Source organism: Sinocyclocheilus grahami, unplaced genomic scaffold (assembly GCF_001515645.1).
Source record: "Sinocyclocheilus grahami isolate Dianchi unplaced genomic scaffold, SAMN03320097.WGS_v1.1 scaffold892.1, whole genome shotgun sequence".
Taxonomy (NCBI): Eukaryota; Metazoa; Chordata; class Actinopteri; order Cypriniformes; family Cyprinidae; genus Sinocyclocheilus; species Sinocyclocheilus grahami.
This window is the reverse complement of record NW_015506071.1, coordinates 162,154-179,976: the sequence shown is the minus strand read 5'-3', so window position 1 is coordinate 179,976 and position 17,823 is coordinate 162,154. Positions and strand designations below refer to the sequence as shown.

Here is a 17,823-nt window from a genome sequence, read left to right as displayed (position 1 = left end):
CTTTAGTGCTCAAATAGCAAGTATGTGAAGATTACCTTATCATAACAGCATTTATATTTAATGGTTTGTTTTTGGTTTATTCATGCTGTAAGTCTACTACCCAATTGAAATGACGTAAAAATGTAAATAATTAATAGGCATTACCTATTTTTATACAATGCATATAAAATGCCGTATTACTTTTTTTCACTATTAAAACTAATTTGTTTGTTTTGATGTGGAAAGTGTGTATCTCTGTAATCATTTATGAATATAGATTTTTTTTTTAAATGATACACAGGACATTTTATTTGATTAGAATAAAAATGAATAGAAGAATAATTGGTTCAAATGGATTTTAAAAGAAGCACTCTCTCTTTATGCGCTTACAAAGGTGGCAACATGTGTGAATGTTTTCTGACCTTCCCATAACCTCTTTTTATTGGCACACTGAAGAGACACTCAGAGTGGAGCAGCATGTCTGTCTTTAGAAACATGCCCATTCAAAGTAAGATTGCTTTTAGACTGCCACACACACCGTCCTCATACAACTGCGACGTGTTGTTTATTTTATTTTATTGCGACCAATTTTTTTCACTTAAATGGAAAGACAAATAAATGTGTAATCTATGTTTAAAAAAGTGCTTTAAATAGTTTAATTGATACTGTTAATTATATAATTTCAATAAATACCTTTTTTTTCATTTGATTCATTGTTGGACAAGCCCTTTTGGAATGTTTTTTTAAATACCTACTAAATAAATGTATTTGAAAACAAAGAAATTACAATACTCATCATCCATTCAAAGCACAGGAGCATTAAGATAAAATAACAGATACATAAATAAGCGTTCAAATGAAACATCGTTCTTAAGGCTTGTTCACACCGGGACGAATATCGCACGATTATCGCCAATCGTTAAATGCCTCGTGACTAAAAACAGGCCGCCAATGTGAGTGTGCACACCGACACGTAAAAGCGTCATTTTTTTTATTAAACGCCTCAGGCTCGTTTTTTTGGTTTGACGCGCCGTGTTAAAAACTGGCTGGCCAATGAGATTGGCGCTTTTGTTCACGTGCCTGGAGCTGCTGAAGTTACAGTAAAACAAGACTTGGTGGCGCTCAAGCACAAAACGGTCTTGCCAAGCACCCATTGATACCTAACGACGAAGAGGAAGTAAGTAGACCAAGAAGATGCATCGAGGCAAGATGAATGTAGAGCTGCTGGTCTCATTGGTGTCTGAACACAAAGGGCTAAATGACAAACGCGACAGCGACTACAAAAATCTCGATAAGAGGGAGTTGTCATGGAGCGGAATTGCAGATCAGATAGGATTCGATGTGTACCGGGGTATTTCTGTTTTTCATTAAGCGCCATCTAATCTCAGGGAGTGAATTTGCACGTTCACTCGGCTCATCGCCAGCAAAAATCGCTTGGGTATGAACACAAAAGACGCATCGAAAAACGTCGGCGATAAGCGTGCACGATAATCGTCCCGGTGTGTATGAGGCTTTAGACTACAGAGATCACGCTTTGCAATTACCTTTATAGCCTAGAGCAGGGTTCCTCAAATCTTGCCCTGGAGGGCCAATGCGCTGCAGAGTTTAGCTCCAACCCTGATCAAACTCACCTACCTGTGATTTTCTAATGATCCTGAAGACACTGATTAGCTTGCTCAGGTGTGTTTGATTAGGGTTAGAGCTAAACTCAGCAGTAAAGTGGATCTCTTGGGCCAGATTTGAGGATCCCTGGCCTAGAGAATAACAGCACGAAGAAAAAAACATCTCCACGTCCACCAATGATTGTCATGCTTAAATGATTTTAAAAGAATACAAATGAGAAAATTCTGTACATTCATCACATAAGGTAAGAAAGAATTGCCTGAAATCTGTTCACCATTCATTTTGCGCATGTGGCTGAAACTCAAAGCAGTGTCCCTTTCACACGGCGGTAGACCTCTTGGCGTGAAGCATTTCTATGAGCAGATTGTTGCACGGCACTTCTCCGCACAGGTGCTTGTAGCACAGGAAGTCCTCGGCCTGCGCGCTGAGCGATCGGACCTCAGGCAGCCGCAGTATGAGCTGACTGAAGCGGTCCAGACACTGAGGGTAAGAGTAGAGCGTGTACTCGAGCAGAGCGCTGTTCACCTGCTCCTGAACGCTCTCCACAAACTGCTGGTTCTCCAGGAGCTTCACATCTGCAGACAAGAGACAAATCATTACAGGCTACATTCCCATCTATTGCTTTTTCTTTAGTTTGGATGTTCACTTTATTGTTTTAAATGTGACGAGTATCAGATTCGAGTGTGAACTGATCACGGTCTAGAACTGACACTTGTGCTCAAAAGAACAATAACAAGATGGCGCGCAGGAAGCTGTCATATGGATGTAAACATGGAGGACACTGAAACGTCTTCGTTTACTATCATAACCTCAGTTCCCTGAGAGCGGGAATGAGACATTGCGAAGCATTCAGAGAAGGGGAGGAGTTCCCACTGCGAATGCTTCGCAAATGTAGAGTAAACGCTCGAAAGGGAATCAGCGTTGAACACTGATGTTCTGCGGAAGCATGCAAAGGAGGATGACAAGTATGAGAAAAAGGAAATAAGAAATGAAACTTTTCAAAGCTTTGAATCAATTCAATATTATTGTTTCAAAGCACTCTAAACACCTCACACTGGTGACGCCTGCTGGTCAAAACTGTGTGAATGCATTAAAAACTCAGGCCAAACATGCATAAAAACAGCTTTACAACCCATTGTAAATGTTTTATTGAAAGTATAATCTAACAGATGTCGTAACTAAGCATCTAATACCATTAAATTTGAAGTGTCCTCATTCATTTTCTTTGCTTTTTTGTTTGATCTATGGAGGGCTTGGCTAAACAGGTCAATATAAGACTATTAACTACTACTCTTCCTTTTAATTGACCCTACGCAAAGACCTGCCCCCCTTAGTTGCTATGTTGACAAGCCATGGCTCTCTCACGCCACACACGGCACAAATTTGTCATTAAAAATGCCTACATGTTTATAAAACAGGTAAAAACCATAGACACTGGTCACCCCCCCCACCCCAGCGACGAACGGAACAGTGGTGACGTAACGGAGCCTCGTTTAATGAAATCAAGTGAATTTGGTTTCATACGTTTGATACGCTCTCCGAACCTCTGGTTGCATACAAATGATTCGCAAACTATTCAAAGCTTTCTAAGCAGTGTTTTGAAACACTACTGTTGACAAAAGTAAATTCTTTGGAGTGACTCCCGTCAGCGCAGAATTGTGACTAATGTTGATCTAAAGTGGTGTAAAAGTTGCATGAAATCCGATATGACCATTCAGAATGAGCTTGCATTGCAAAACTTCTGACTTGTATCTGATTTAGCATCACATATGGAAGTGGCCCAAATCAGAATCTAAAAAAAAAAACAGATTTCATGTGGGTTGTGTTATTATGAAAAAAACTAAACAGAGTCATATATGAGAGAAAATAATCGAATTTGGGCAGTCTGAACATAGCCATATAGTCTCAGTAGATTTAGCATCACATATGGAAGTGGCCCAAATCAGAATCTAAAAAAAAAAACAGATTTCATGTGGGTTGTGTTATTATGAAAAAAACAAAACAGAGTCATATATGAGAGAAAATAATCGAATTTGGGCAGTCTGAACATAGCCATATAGTCCCAGTAGAGGTGTGTGTTTTTGTGTGTGTGTGTGTGTGTGTGTGTGTGTGCGCGCGTTTTGTGACAAATGAGGACATCAATTTGTATAATGACAAGGGTATGATCCCCTTTATTATGGACTAAGAATAAGAGTATTTATTATTTTATAATATTATAATATTTTTATTTTATTATATTTATTATATCATTTTATTTTATTTATAGTTTTATTCTATTTTTATTTTATTCATTTCTACATGATGACATTTTGGAGCATAACTAAAAAAAAAATATATATATATATATATATATATATAATGTATAAAAATGCTCATGAGGTTATAAGAGTTCATTAATTTATGACTTTTCCATTAAAATAGGAAATGTCTTGACTTTTCGTTGCTTCAGTTTGTTTTAATGCTTGTTTATATTTTAAATAATCTTAAACATCATGAAGTTTGCTGAGGCCCACCAGTTGAGAACCACTGCTTTAAAGTCTATGACTATACAAAATTCATCATTAAAACATAAACCTACTTTATATTCAGTGGAATAAAACGTCTAACAACTAAAATAAAATATGCATTCAAATATGCAATCACACCTGTTGTTGGCTACATATCTCCCACAACCCTTTGTGTTTTGCATAATTTTTCTTCAATTACATTCTGTCACTCTGCAGACTGTCATTGTGTCTCTGTATGTACTTAAAAGTATGTAGTGCAGTGTGTGAATAGGATGCAGTCGTACTCACTGGGGTTGAAGAGGAAGAGGAACTTCAGACAGGCCATCTCTCTTCTGTCCACCTGCAGCAGCTGCAGTCTCCTGGCCAGCTCCTGTCCTCTCTGCACCATACTAGCCAGAGGAGGTCCCGCGTCAGACACGGCCGACAGATCCACCTACAGCACACAGCACCTTCACTACACTCATGTTCTGCTTTTCTACAAACAATGAAGCTTTTACGTAGTGATATTATTGTGCTATATTGATGACGGCTGGAAATACTCACCTCCTGTCCTGTAATGAGTAGCAGACTGTTGTCTCTCCCATGATGCACCTGTCTGCAGATATGATCGAGAAGCAGCAGCTCACTCCAGCAGTTATGCAGCAGTCGCATCTGATCTCCTACCTAAATCAGGAGAAATTAAGAGTTATTACATGCTTACAGCATCAGGCCATGATACTGATTTAACGCATGATATTGTAATGGAAGAGGATAGTTCATTCAGAAATGCTGTCATCATTTATTCACCTTCATGTCATCCTAAACCCGTGTGACTGTCTTTTATCTGTGAAACACACAATCTGTGTTTTTTTGTACATACAATGACATTTAATGGGGTCAGTGTTGTTAAATTATATACTAAAACTATGAAAATGTGTTTCTGTTAATTGAAATAAAGCTGAATAAACAAATATTCTATGAAAAACATAAAGTTAAAAAAACAAACAAACAAAAATTTGAAATGTTGCTCAAATAAAAATAAATAAATAAATAAAGTTGAAGTATTGTGAAGTACCAACTATAACTGAAATGAAGCATGTAACAAAATTACTAAAACTAACAACTTTGACATTAACAAATACTATAATAGCATAGAAATAATTCTAAAAAAAAAAAAACAATGAATGGGGTCCAGTGTTGTTTTGGACCCCATTGACTCTCATGGTATTGTAACGTTCACAGACGAGGCGTTTTGATGCAAAAGGGGTGTTTAACAACCCACGCCGTACAACACCGCGACTTTTAAGAGAAGCGCACTGGAACCAGCACTCTTCTGACCCCCCTTCTCTCTGTTTCCCCTTACACACACACAGGGGGCGGAGCCTCTTTTCACATTCAACTCCAACATCCAATAACAGTTCGTAACACAAAAATGAATAAAGTGCAATGTTAAGCACATTGTTATCCACAACACAACAACATTTTGAACATGCTACAGTATGGACAAAAACAGTTGAACGCAAAAGAAGATATTTTGAAAGAAAAGTGTTTCTGTCTATACAATGAAAGTCCATCATTGGATACCTTTGACTTTCATTGTATGGACAAAACACAGAGACATGTTTCAAAAGATCTTCTTTTGAGCTCCACAGAAGAAAGAAAGTCAGGTTTGGAATGACATGAAGACTGTAAATAGAGTCGAGCGAATGGTTTGATTTGAGATCTCAGAGCTTGTGTGTGAGTGAGAGTGTATGTGAGAAAGCCTGGCTTCCATAAAAGCTTCAGAAACTGTATACAGACTAGATCATATAGCTGCGAATAGGAAATCGATGACTGTTCACGAAAAGCAAAAGGTATTTCATATATGATCTAAGAATATTAAATAATCATCATTTCAAAGCCTTGTTAGAATTTCTCCTCTCAATAAAAAGTCTCAAAAACCCTAAACATCAATAAATGTGTGACATTCAGGCGGTTTTACTCAACTCGTAGCACACGGCACACGCTCAAGCACATCACCTTTGACTCTAAAAGCCAAAGAAATACAACCCTTGCATGCAGAGGAACAGCTAAGCGGATAGACATCATAAAACGAGGGAATGAGAGTCCTTGTGACGAGCAGCCGTCGAGCACACATCGAATGCGCTGTATTTATGAGCGTCAAACGATGACCTCTCGCACCTTCTCACCTCTCATCCTTCATCGGTCTCTCGTCTTCCTCCCCCACTAATCCTCCACCCGTGTACAGTGCGCTGCATTTTGAAGGCCACGTTGTGTCAGTATTCTGACACGTAGTGGGCAGCAGTAAAGCTCTAATAGAAGCGTAGCGCTACATATATCAACCACAGCCCAGACACAATTACTCAAACCGTATATCTACATCTAATCCACAGCTTTTTGATAACTTGACCTCTCTCGCATTTGTGGACACAAAGTGTCAGACTCATTCACAAACCCTCCCTAGTATGCACACAAACACGCACTAAATAGAGTTTAACAAAACCCTTTTCAATCCAAATGCAAGTTTTCCACATCGCACGATACCTTTCAGCAGTCCGGAACATACTGCGGTACGGAATGTAATTAAGTGTTTCTGAAAGCGTTGTGTCTGCAGGAGTCAGTCACTGGCATGTGTTTTCAAACTCTGACACATTTCATGCTCGCAATCGCAGAACGCTAGTTGCCATGACTGCAGAATGGAATGAAGTGTACGAAAAATATGCGACGGTCATGCAGGTGTGCATGTGCAAAATCAAAGTTTGAAATTCTACATTATTTGCTTGAATTCATTCGAGCATGCAGTCATTTATCGACCGAATATTCCGTCTAATATGAGTCGAGACCGATGATTAAGACATTTATAAGAGGTGAGAGCTTTGAGAGAGCAAATTCTATGTATGTCAACACTGTATCTGTTTCGGAATCACAGCAACAACAAATCTTTTGTGATTTGCAACACTCCCTGATGTGAATAGCAACTGAGTGTCCAAATTCGAGCTTCCAACTTCACATCTGATGCCTTTTTGCCAAAATTCCTCTCAGGATATTAACATCCATCCAAACCTTTTTGGAAATTGAGCAAGAATTTGGACTTTGACACATATCAGCGATACCACCACTAAAATCTAAACATTAAAATGTAATCTTACTTTTAAAGCTGCTTGACAAACATGCTACAACAAAACATTCACAATATCTGAATGTCTTGGCGTCCCTAAATGTTATCTTTCAGTAAGATACGTGGTTTGGCGACAAAATAGCAGACTTTCTCCAAAATAGTAATAGACAAAACACTCCAGAATGATAATTTGGATGATCAGAGATGTGTCCACATGTATAAGCACACACACACACACTTTGTCTTATCTCAGAGCAGTACCTTTAGTTCCTTGAAGAAGACACAGCTTCTTGCCCACTCGACTATTGAGAATAATGTCTGATCCGCCATGACACACAACAGGCTGAACGGCCGCGGTTTCTCCAGTTTCCCCTTCCCACTTTGCTCCTGGTGAAGGTATGCACAGATCTTCCCTCTCAACTGCAAACATAAAGCAAAACACAGAGCAACTAAGTCAAATTGAGAAATAAATGTATCAGAATGGTGTGTGGTATTAAATCAATTTGCTCTGCTTTTAACTTAAAAACTGCATCAATTGAAAAACAGTACATTTTTAATGGATTATTTTATAGAGAAATAAATGTTGCAAAATTTAGAGGCGAATATTGTTTAGTACCCTCAAAATACGAAATATTAAAGAAAACACTTTCCAATAAGGTTCTATTAGCTAATGCTAGTTAATGCATTAAATAACATCAACTATCAATGACCAATACATTTGTTAAAGTACTTATTAATGGTAATGGTAATGTTTTGGTAATTGCTCATTGTTAGTTCATGTTAGCTCAGGTCCATTAAATATTCTTAACAGATACAACTTTTGATTCTTGTATTGTTGTATTGTTTTTTTGTACTGTTGTATTAGAAAATGTTGAACTTAAATGCAAAGTATTTTTATTGTCAGTGATACAAAAATATTATATTATTAAACTAAAAAATAGAACATCCACTTCGTTAAAATATATAAAAATGTAAAATGTTACACTTGTCTTTGATCTGTTTTGACCACATATGTTAGAAATACCAAAGGTTTGAATCAAACTGTGCACGCTTTTAAATCCCAGAATTCTCCTCCCTTTAAAGGGTGAAATATTCACCCAAAAATAAACATTGCGGCAAACTTTGCTCAAGTTATTCCAAACCTGTATGACAAAAGTGGCAAAAGTAAGTCGGTGGGGTCCAATGTATTTTAAAATCATCTTTTGCATTCAAAAGAATGTCATACAGGTTTGTAAAGACTTTCTTTTTTATAAGACACAATATTTGAATTATTGTTCAATTTCTCATTTCTAGAAAAAGGGATTTTTCAGGTAAACAAACCTGTGCTTAGTTTAGTAACATCTCAAGTCATTTAATCTGACTAAATGAACCTGAAAAACAAAAGCACCAACAAAAGTCATTTTTATGGGTTAATAAATAAAGTAGATTTTTCACTTTTTATGTGAACTAATTAATTTCTACCTCCAGATGATATATCTCATACCTGCTCCTCATCTGGATCACAGCTGGCCAGCTCTAGCACCAGCGGGGGCAAGCCAGGGTTCATGGGGCTGGTGTGTGGGGACGCAGGCATGCAGCCGTCAGGGTACGGGTACCCTAAAGAGGAGTCAGGTGAACTGGAGTACGCGTCTGGGTATTCAGCTTTAATCGATCTGCTCTGTAAAGAGGGAGCAGTGTATTGGTACTGAGCCGGGAATGAGCCATAGCTCTGCAGCGCAACACCCAGGGCCGGGGGGCAGAGAGGGGGGCAGTCGTACTCCGGAGAGGACAGAGAAGGGGGATGGAGACCTGAGAGTGATCCGGGATGCGGGTACTCAATCTGGGTGCTGGACAGGAGGGATGGGTTGGCCTCTATTTTAAAGCAGCTGGCTCTGATTAAAGCTCTCTTCTGCTGTTTCAGGGCACGGTCCCGCTTGTACATGGGACCAAACTTGTTCCTTCCCCCTCTCATTCGATCTGCACGGACAGCTGGGAGGAAAGAGGGCGAGAGTGTTAAAGGTTGCATATCAAACTTATCAAATATTAATTACATTTTGCAGATGTGCTGTTTGTCTAATACAATTGGCGATGTAAGCCTATTTTAGGAGCACAGTGGATAAAAAGCCAAATAAAGCAAGGAATGCTTGGCACGGTTTTGCTTAAGTAAGTCAGGGCACAAACAAATGGATATTTCTCTTCATATGGACATTTTCCGGCCTGGTTTTTGTGAACTCTCAACATGAATCCGCAAGTCTTATCAGCGCGTGAGGAATGTGTCACAGGCGCGCGCGGAAACAGGTGCTTCTCTGCACTCGGCCTGGGAATCACGCGCACAGAGAGCAAAATAAGAGACTGACAAGGATATTTTCCATCCCAGGAACTTTCAAATAAATTTGAAAAAAGTAAAAAGTTCATAAAGTAAATTGATTTGGAAGAAAATACGCTTGGGTACTTGTTCATAAATGGCGATGAAACATTAAAATATATTTTTAACAAGATGTTAACTGGTATAGATGTGGCCCAATGAATCAAAACACATGGTTTTTATTACTTGTAAGTAAATCAAGGCTATTTTAGATATTTTTTTAAGTCTTTTCATCTTCTGGGTATAAACTCCATAATGAGTGTCATTAAATATGACATTAATTCTTCAAAAATCATTTTAATTAAATCATGACAATGAAATATCAGATGAAATGTTGTCCCTTTTCTCTAGATATATTTTATATTTTACTAAAATGTTTTTAATGACAAGCTATGCTTAGCCTGGAGTCAAAATATAACATAAACGCATATAATACATGATTTAATGTCATATAATAAGCATTACATTCTCTCAGGTTCAGCTGTTCAAGACAGCAGTAATATGATCAGGACATTCAGGGTGGCTTCATAAATGACAGTACAGCTTATAATTTTGATTTGGCTCCTTTACAGCAAAAGCTTTCCTGTTTTCTCTACATGTAAGTTTTCTAATGAAGAAGCACGGCTCACCCTCGAGTCTCATGCCGACGCTGAGGCACTTCTGGAAGCGACAGAAGGGGCATCTCTTCCTCTGGGTTTTGTCAATGCCACAGTCCTGGTTCTGTGTGCATGTGTATCTCTTGTTATTCTGAACTGTCCTCTTGAAAAAACCCTGTCATGATAATGCATATAATAAGGATTATATTCTGGCAGGCTCTGTCAACTGTTTAAAAACAACAGGAGTACAGCCTGTAATCATATTGGACTGTTCTAAACGAACAGACCAGAGTTGACAGTCAAGTGCAGTATGTCTTTGCATACATGATGAAACCAAAAATATATTGGATTACATTTTATTTTAAGATGTCCTTGTTACAGTGCAATTATACATTTGAGTAGTGAGTAATATTAACAACACGTGCTAGGTATATGCTGTTATTACTAACTAAATGTAACATGGGTAACAAGGACATTGTAAAATAAACTCTTTGATTTATGATTATTAAGCCAATGCGACACGTTGAGTTAATAACAAAAGAGAAGCTGGATCGTACCTTACAGCTTTCGCAGGTAAGAAGGCCGTAATGATATCCGGACACCTTATCTCCACATACCGGACACAACTCCTCCAGCTCCTCGTCTGCTGTGAAGTCCATCACGCTCACAGATGCGTCTGTGACTGAGGCAACAAATCACTTCTGTTAGAGATGCTATGATCGTAAAAAAAAAAAAAAAAATTTTAATAAAAAATAAAAATTATATATATATATATATATATATACACACACATTATTTTGTTTTCATTTTGAAAATTATTATTGAACAATTAAATGAGAAAATAAAATCAAGACCGCTTAATTAACTGTGCACGTGCACTCTGGCCACAGTATAATGTTATAATGATCTAAACATCACAAGACAACTTTATCAGATAGAGTAAAGCACGCACTGTAAAATACCTTAGCGTATTCCCGAACAGTGGTCAAATAAAAGGACGACTGCGTAAAAGTGTCAAATCAAAAGGATGTTTATGGGAAAATAATGCTAGAGGTCTAGAGCTCTCGATGCATCTGTTTTGTCGTGCATCTGGACACGCAGAGGAAAAGATGGATTTGATTATATTGACTCCTGTCATCCTCCTATATGGACGTGACCACCCACCCACCGACCGCCTGACTCCCACGCCCACTTCACGAGACACACACACACACACACACACACACACACCTCGAGCTAATAAGATGTTTTGTTCACTCATAGTTTTCATACTAAAATGACCATTATTATTATTTGATTGTCCCTAATTCTATTATACTTTTATTATTATTAATTATAATTTACTGATGAATTAATTCATAGTCACGATGAATACTTATGGCCATTCTTATGTGGAAATTAAACTACAGACTATAGTCGAATTGTTTAATTAATTCAGATGGTGGAATTAATCGTTATTTACATTTTTTATCGAATTAGTTTTCTTAATGTTTTGGGGTAACTACCGACTGTTGCTTGCATTTAAGTACTGCAGTATATTTAAATAAGGACACTATTTAAATATCAACCTGATGCAAAAAGCTACGCTCGATAAAAGGCTTGAAAAGCTTGAAGAAATGGCAGACAGATTTTAACGGGAAAACGTTACAAGGATTTATCTGGATTTATCTTCCAGATAAACGGAAGATTTTTCCTTTTAATAACTGACAGTGTCAGTTTATTTCATATTCATTTAACCACAATTTAGCCTATATCCACTTACCTGTAATGCATGAGTGAATAAAAGATATTTCATATCCCATGTTTAACTACAAACATTTAAATAAACATGTATCAAATGAAACACGTTATAGGCGGAATTCAAGCTAATTCCTACTGCCTGCCAGATAGTTCACCGTCTTTTAAATAATGTATTTTATATAATGCATTCAAATTAGAGAAGCGTATTTGCGCCGTTCAAATATATATATTAGATAATCAGTATTAATCTATCTGTATTTCTTGTATTTCTATGTTTTGTACCACATCAAATAGTTTGCGCTTCACAGCTTTAGAACTGAAACTTCAAATGTGTGACGAGGAGAACGATGCTAAATGAAGCGCATTTTGGAACAGCCTCTCTTCAGAATTATTGTTTTCCAAACCCAGTGTAGAGGCTTACCATTAATCTGCGCGTCCAGCATGCGTGAGCCGCTTCAAACAGCGTCTTTATCATTCAGCTCCAGTGAGGGAACGCGGTCCGTCCAGTCCTCCAGAAACTTCAGGAGCGGATCTAACAGGTCTGAGGTCTTCCTCGGCGTCTGAACGTCTTCCTCTGAGCTGGATCAGAGTATCGGAGAGGTCTTCATTGGATAGCGCGCGCTCATGTGACAGCTCTCACGAAGATGATGCGAGCCAGTCGTTGCAGCCGCAGCATTTTATTATCAAACCCGCAAAAAAAAAAAAAATTTTTAAAAAAAGTAGTTTGTGTCATTCACACAATTAAGGATTGGTACATTAATAAGTATCCTACTATAATGCAAAAACAAAAGTGCTTACATTTTGTTATTCTATAAAAAAAAAATTCTCTCGCTTCGTTGTTTTAAAATAAGTAATATTATCAGATTATATTAGCTAATGATTATCTCATATATTAGCTGATGTAGGCTAATTATGATGGCATCTCGTATTCAACATACACCAAGACTTAAAACAGTTTTAGCCTTCTTTCACAAAAAGTAGGGGTGAATGACAAAGTCTGAATTTATGAATGATTCAAAAATACATTAAAAAAAAGCGAATTCACGTGAGGCTCATTATTCTTTCTTCCGTCCGGGAGGAGTATTAACAAAAATAAATAAAATGTTATTCAAATTAACATATTGTCAATATATATAAGAAACCCATAAAACAGAGGTCCATTGTGTTATCGCTAGATTTATTTATTTATGCATTCATTGTGAAAAGGCACGCTTTTTTAAGGTGAAATGGAGCAAACTTTAAAAACCTCATGTGACTCAAAAGTACGATTCACCTTGAGAACTTCTTTGAAACTAACGATTGTGTAAAAAATGAAAGGAAAATATTTCAGTATACTTTTCCGCTAGTGGTTACACCACTTGACATATCGGAGTCAATAATTCCAATGTTTGCTTTCTGAGCCATTTTCCCAAGAACTTTTAATCAATTGATCCCAAGGTGGTTTTATTAGATGTTAGTTCTGCTCAAGCTTACACAGGTGTAGTTCCTCACATGAACTATCAACAAATTCAACCAACATTTGACAACCATAAAGTGTCACAATACTTTTGTCTTCGTTTAAAACAGTATATCTATTGCTTTAGCATTTGAGCGCTAACACAGGTCTGCTTATAATGTGCTTGAAGTTTGTGTCCTTTTTTTTATTATGTACAAACCATTTTATAAAAGCAATAAGGCAAGTCTATGCAATTGTATGAATTTAGGCCTAGTCACAGTCTTTAAGCCATGTCTATTCAAAGTGTAGCACTTTGGAAAAAAAAACATTAAATAATCGACTTATTAACATTCTAAATGCAATATACACAAATATTATTATTATGAAGAGTGTGTGAACTTCAATCTTAAATGCTGCACACGTCACTCTTTGTCCTTTGCAGGGGTAAAAACACAAAAATGGCCTCAACAATATAATTCACAGCAAGCTGAGATTTTCTGGAAAGGGGTCGGGTATTCTTGAGAAATTTCTTGCCCTTGAAGGGTTTCTAAAACTACAACGTGCTCTTTTCCCGTTGGTGCCCGTTTGAGAGATTTACTTTGTCCATAAACTACAATGCCGTGTGCACGTTTTGACAGTCACAAGGCCAATTCCATAGGCAGCCTTGGACACATACTGTATAAATATATTTACTGAAGCAGTAGGGCATTCTATCTTGACAGGATGTTAATTTCAACAAGGCACACAGAGTATGTCTCAATATAGAAACACTCCGCATCAGACGTACTGTAATGCTACTTTAAGAGCAGTATCAGATCTGTTCACAATGGTAACACTTAAAAACACCTCATGTGTTCTAACTGCCTATAAATTGTTTAATAATTGGAACTATCAATGTAATAATTAACATACTTAAATCCTCCAAAGAAGCCAGACATCCATGCCTGTCAACCTTTGGATATGAAACGTGTCTTGAACAAATAAATCAAAATTTTGAGCAAAACTCAGCCCCCCTTTGGCCCTCTGCGGACAGTCTCTACACACGAGATATCTGGACTCCAGCAGCTGGTAAGATCCACTGCCAGAAAAGCCTCCTCATCCCCCACGTTGTCAAGGCCGCAGCAAGCCTGTAGGTATAGTACACACACTCGCAAGCACACAAATTCCCTCTCATTTCTCTTCTCATTCATCTCAATGAGTGACCTGACATGCCACTTAAGAGGAACCCTTTAGAAAATACAGTCATGGCCAAATTAGTGCAGTCTGACAATAAACATGTTTCTTGGCATTGGTGGTTGCGTTAAATAGTTTAAAATGCTGCTTCTGTATAATTTCTGTTCAGTCCAAAACTTGCTTCTGTATATGTTTTTTTATTTGTATTGTCAAATGCACAAACATATGCATCAACCCCAAATTACACTCATATTATGCCAAATGCTTGCCAACAATTATACATATATATATATATATATATACCATTCAAAAGTTTGTGGCATTTATTTGGTCAAAAATATGGTAAAAACTGTAATATTGGAAAATATTATTGCAATTTAGATTTATTTTCTATTTTAAAATATTGTAAAAAGTTTAAAATGCTGCTTCTGTATAATTTCTGTTCAGTCCAAAACTTGCTTCTGTATATGTTTTTTTATTTGAATGCACAAATGCACAAACATATGCATCAACCCCAAATTACACTCATATTATGCCAAATGCTTGCCAACAATTATACATATATATATATATATATACCATTCAAAAGTTTGTGGCATTTATTTGGTCAAAAATATGGTAAAAACTGTAATATTGGAAAATATTATTGCAATTTAGATTTATTTTCTATTTTAAAATATTGTAAAATGTCATTTATTCCTATGATGCAAAGCTGAATTTTCAGCATCATTACCCCAGTCTTCAGTGTCACAGTATCCTTCAGAAATCATTCTAATGCACTGTAAAAAAAAAAAAGAAAAGAAAAAAAATATATATATAATAAATAATAATTAATAAATAATAAATAATAAACAATAAATAATAATAAATAAATAAATCACAGTTGTAAATAAAGATTAATTGGAGCATGTTTTCAAAGAAAATACCATAATACTACAAAGTAAATACTCATATTTTTTAATTGAATGTTTAATTCAGTGCTGTATTTGATGTTTCTTTGTACTTATTTGTGAAATTTACCAGAAATTTCTTTGTGAAAATTGTTTCTACACCATATTTTTTTTTCCAGTTTATGCTGATTTGTTGCTCAGAAACATTTTTTATTATTATCAGTTTTGAAAATAGCTGTGCATTTTTCAGGAATTGATTTATTTTTTTGAAATCTTATTGCCTAAAATCTTTTGTAACATTATAAATGTCTTTATAAATGTAATGCATCCTTGCTAAATGAAAGTATTCATTTGAAAAAAAAAAAAAACTGACCTCAAACATTTAAACAGTATAACATTTTTTGTTATTATTACTATTATTATTAATGATTCAGAGGAGGACACTGACAGTCCTGAAACTAACAGAGCAACTAAAAAAAAACATTTGAACAGTTGAATATAAATATTATTATTACTAACGATTTTTATACAGTTTCTGAAATCAATTCACTTCAGTTATAAATAATATACAGCATAAACCTACACATTTCCACCAGGGATGAGTTCAATCAAAAACAAAAAGATGAATAGTTTTTGGCCTGTTTTTTTGGCATCTAACAGGCCTATCACGCAGGCATCTGCTGTGTCCTTACAGACACGCTTCTGGAGTACGCCAGCTACAGGTGTGGTCCTCTTCTCCCCTCTCATCTAATTCCCTTCAACCCTGACACACGCCGAACGCCTGCCATCTAATGTGCCACACACACCGTTCACACACAGGCATGCTTGAACCAAGCCGCACACTGCATGTCCTTACCCCTCGACCCTGACACACGCTAAACTGCCTAACTGATAGCACCCAGCCTCACCATTCCCCACCTAAATCCACCAGACCAACACACACACACTCTTCATCAAACTGACATGCATTCCGACAGATGCAACCTTGAACGCAAACATTCCTCTAACATCTCCTCCAATGCTTTACTATTGCTCCTCACATTGCATAAATGACACAAAACTCCTTTAACCTGACCTTTCATACAAAAAAGTATTGTATGTAATGTCATTGCATTAGATACAAAAATATCAAACAAATGATGCCAGAGCTTTTCTCAGAACAAACGACATTATTCTAGGCCATTTTGTTGCAGTGATTTGATTGGATGCGTGAAGTCAGATGACATTACAGTAACATGAGACACTAATGTTTGACAGATCTAAATGCATTTGATTACATGCCACTTTTGTGAAATGTTTTTCTTGACAAGTCACTTTCTTTAAAATAAAGGTCACTTGGTTTGATACGTTCAGCTTTTTTAAGTGCAACTGAAGTGTCAACTGTCAACGGGTCAGTGATATGACATTCCTTTTCTTTCTCCAGATCCAAGTTATATATAAAAATGTGTTTCATACATACAATGGTTTGGATAACTACTTTGACAGAAGTAGTTTGACTCAATCTTTTATTGTTTCTTTGACAAATTAGCCATTTGAAAAAAAAAAATGTTGTCCTCTAGAAGTCAGTGTGTTACCAACATGCAGGAGTTGTTATGTGAAAATTATACATAAAAAAGGAAATTTTATTACCCTTACACCCACAAGGTCATTACCCTCAGCAGGTTTTGTTTCTTTTTTAAATTATTATATATTTAACCTCCTACTTTGACAGAAGTAGTTTGACTCAATCTTTTATTGTTTCTTTGACAAATTAGCCATTTGAAAAAAAAAAAATGTTGTCCTCTAGAAGTCAGTGTGTTACCAACATGCAGGAGTTGTTATGTGAAAATTATACATAAAAAAGGAAATTTTATTACCCTTACACCCACAAGGTCATTACCCTCAGCAGGTTTTGTTTCTTTTTTAAATTATTATATATTTAACCTTGCAACGGCATGTTTTGTTCAAGTTAAATGCTCTGTACAGTCAGATTTGTTAAATGAAATTCATATAAATTAGTTAATTTCACTCAAACATTAGTGAAAGTTCATTGCACTTAATAGAAAAAGTTATGTGAACTCAATAACTGATTATAGTAAACAGAACTCAAACTGCTTTGTTTGATGACACTTGTATTAGCACATATTTGTTGTAGCTAGCGGTTAACTTTAAAAGAGTATAGCGTCAATGTGATTAAATGCTTTTAATCAATACGATTAAGTTTCATCAACATACAATAATTGAGTGGAGTTCAATTGTATTGCAGGCGATATTCTTTTAGTGAATTTAAATGAAATGAGTTTACAGTACTCATAAATACACTGTAAAAATATCCATAAAAATAGGGTTCAATGTACAGTATTAATATGAAGGAATTTTCCATATTGATTTTTTTACAGATGTTTCACCTGTATTTTGAATTTTCATTTTGTTGTATTTTAATTTCAGAAAACTTTTGTG

General features: G+C 36.3%; 1 protein-coding gene across 1 annotated transcript; it reads right to left on the bottom strand.

The window, feature by feature from the left end:
* Positions 1 to 1,689: 1,689 nt before the first annotated feature.
* Positions 1,690 to 12,354, bottom strand: nr5a1a (nuclear receptor subfamily 5, group A, member 1a). The gene is made up of 8 exons (XM_016248819.1): positions 12,308 to 12,354; positions 10,704 to 10,828; positions 10,180 to 10,321; positions 8,690 to 9,174; positions 7,468 to 7,626; positions 4,653 to 4,772; positions 4,398 to 4,542; positions 1,690 to 2,177 (listed from the first exon to the last, which is right to left on the bottom strand). Exons 1-8 carry the CDS (start codon positions 12,327 to 12,329, stop codon positions 1,921 to 1,923), a joined length of 1,455 nt encoding a protein of 484 aa, XP_016104305.1. The 5' UTR covers positions 12,330 to 12,354; the 3' UTR covers positions 1,690 to 1,920.
* Positions 12,355 to 17,823: the final 5,469 nt, after the last annotated feature.

Coding starts and splice junctions, on each gene's coding strand:
- nr5a1a (XM_016248819.1), bottom strand. CDS start 12,329: ATGCTGGACGCGCAGATTAATG. Junction 9,175..10,179: donor CGTCGGCATGAGACTCGAGG/GTGAGCCGTGCT, acceptor CTTTCCTCCCAG/CTGTCCGTGCAGATCGAATG. Junction 4,543..4,652: donor TACTCATTACAGGACAGGAG/GTGAGTATTTCC, acceptor TGTGTGCTGTAG/GTGGATCTGTCGGCCGTGTC.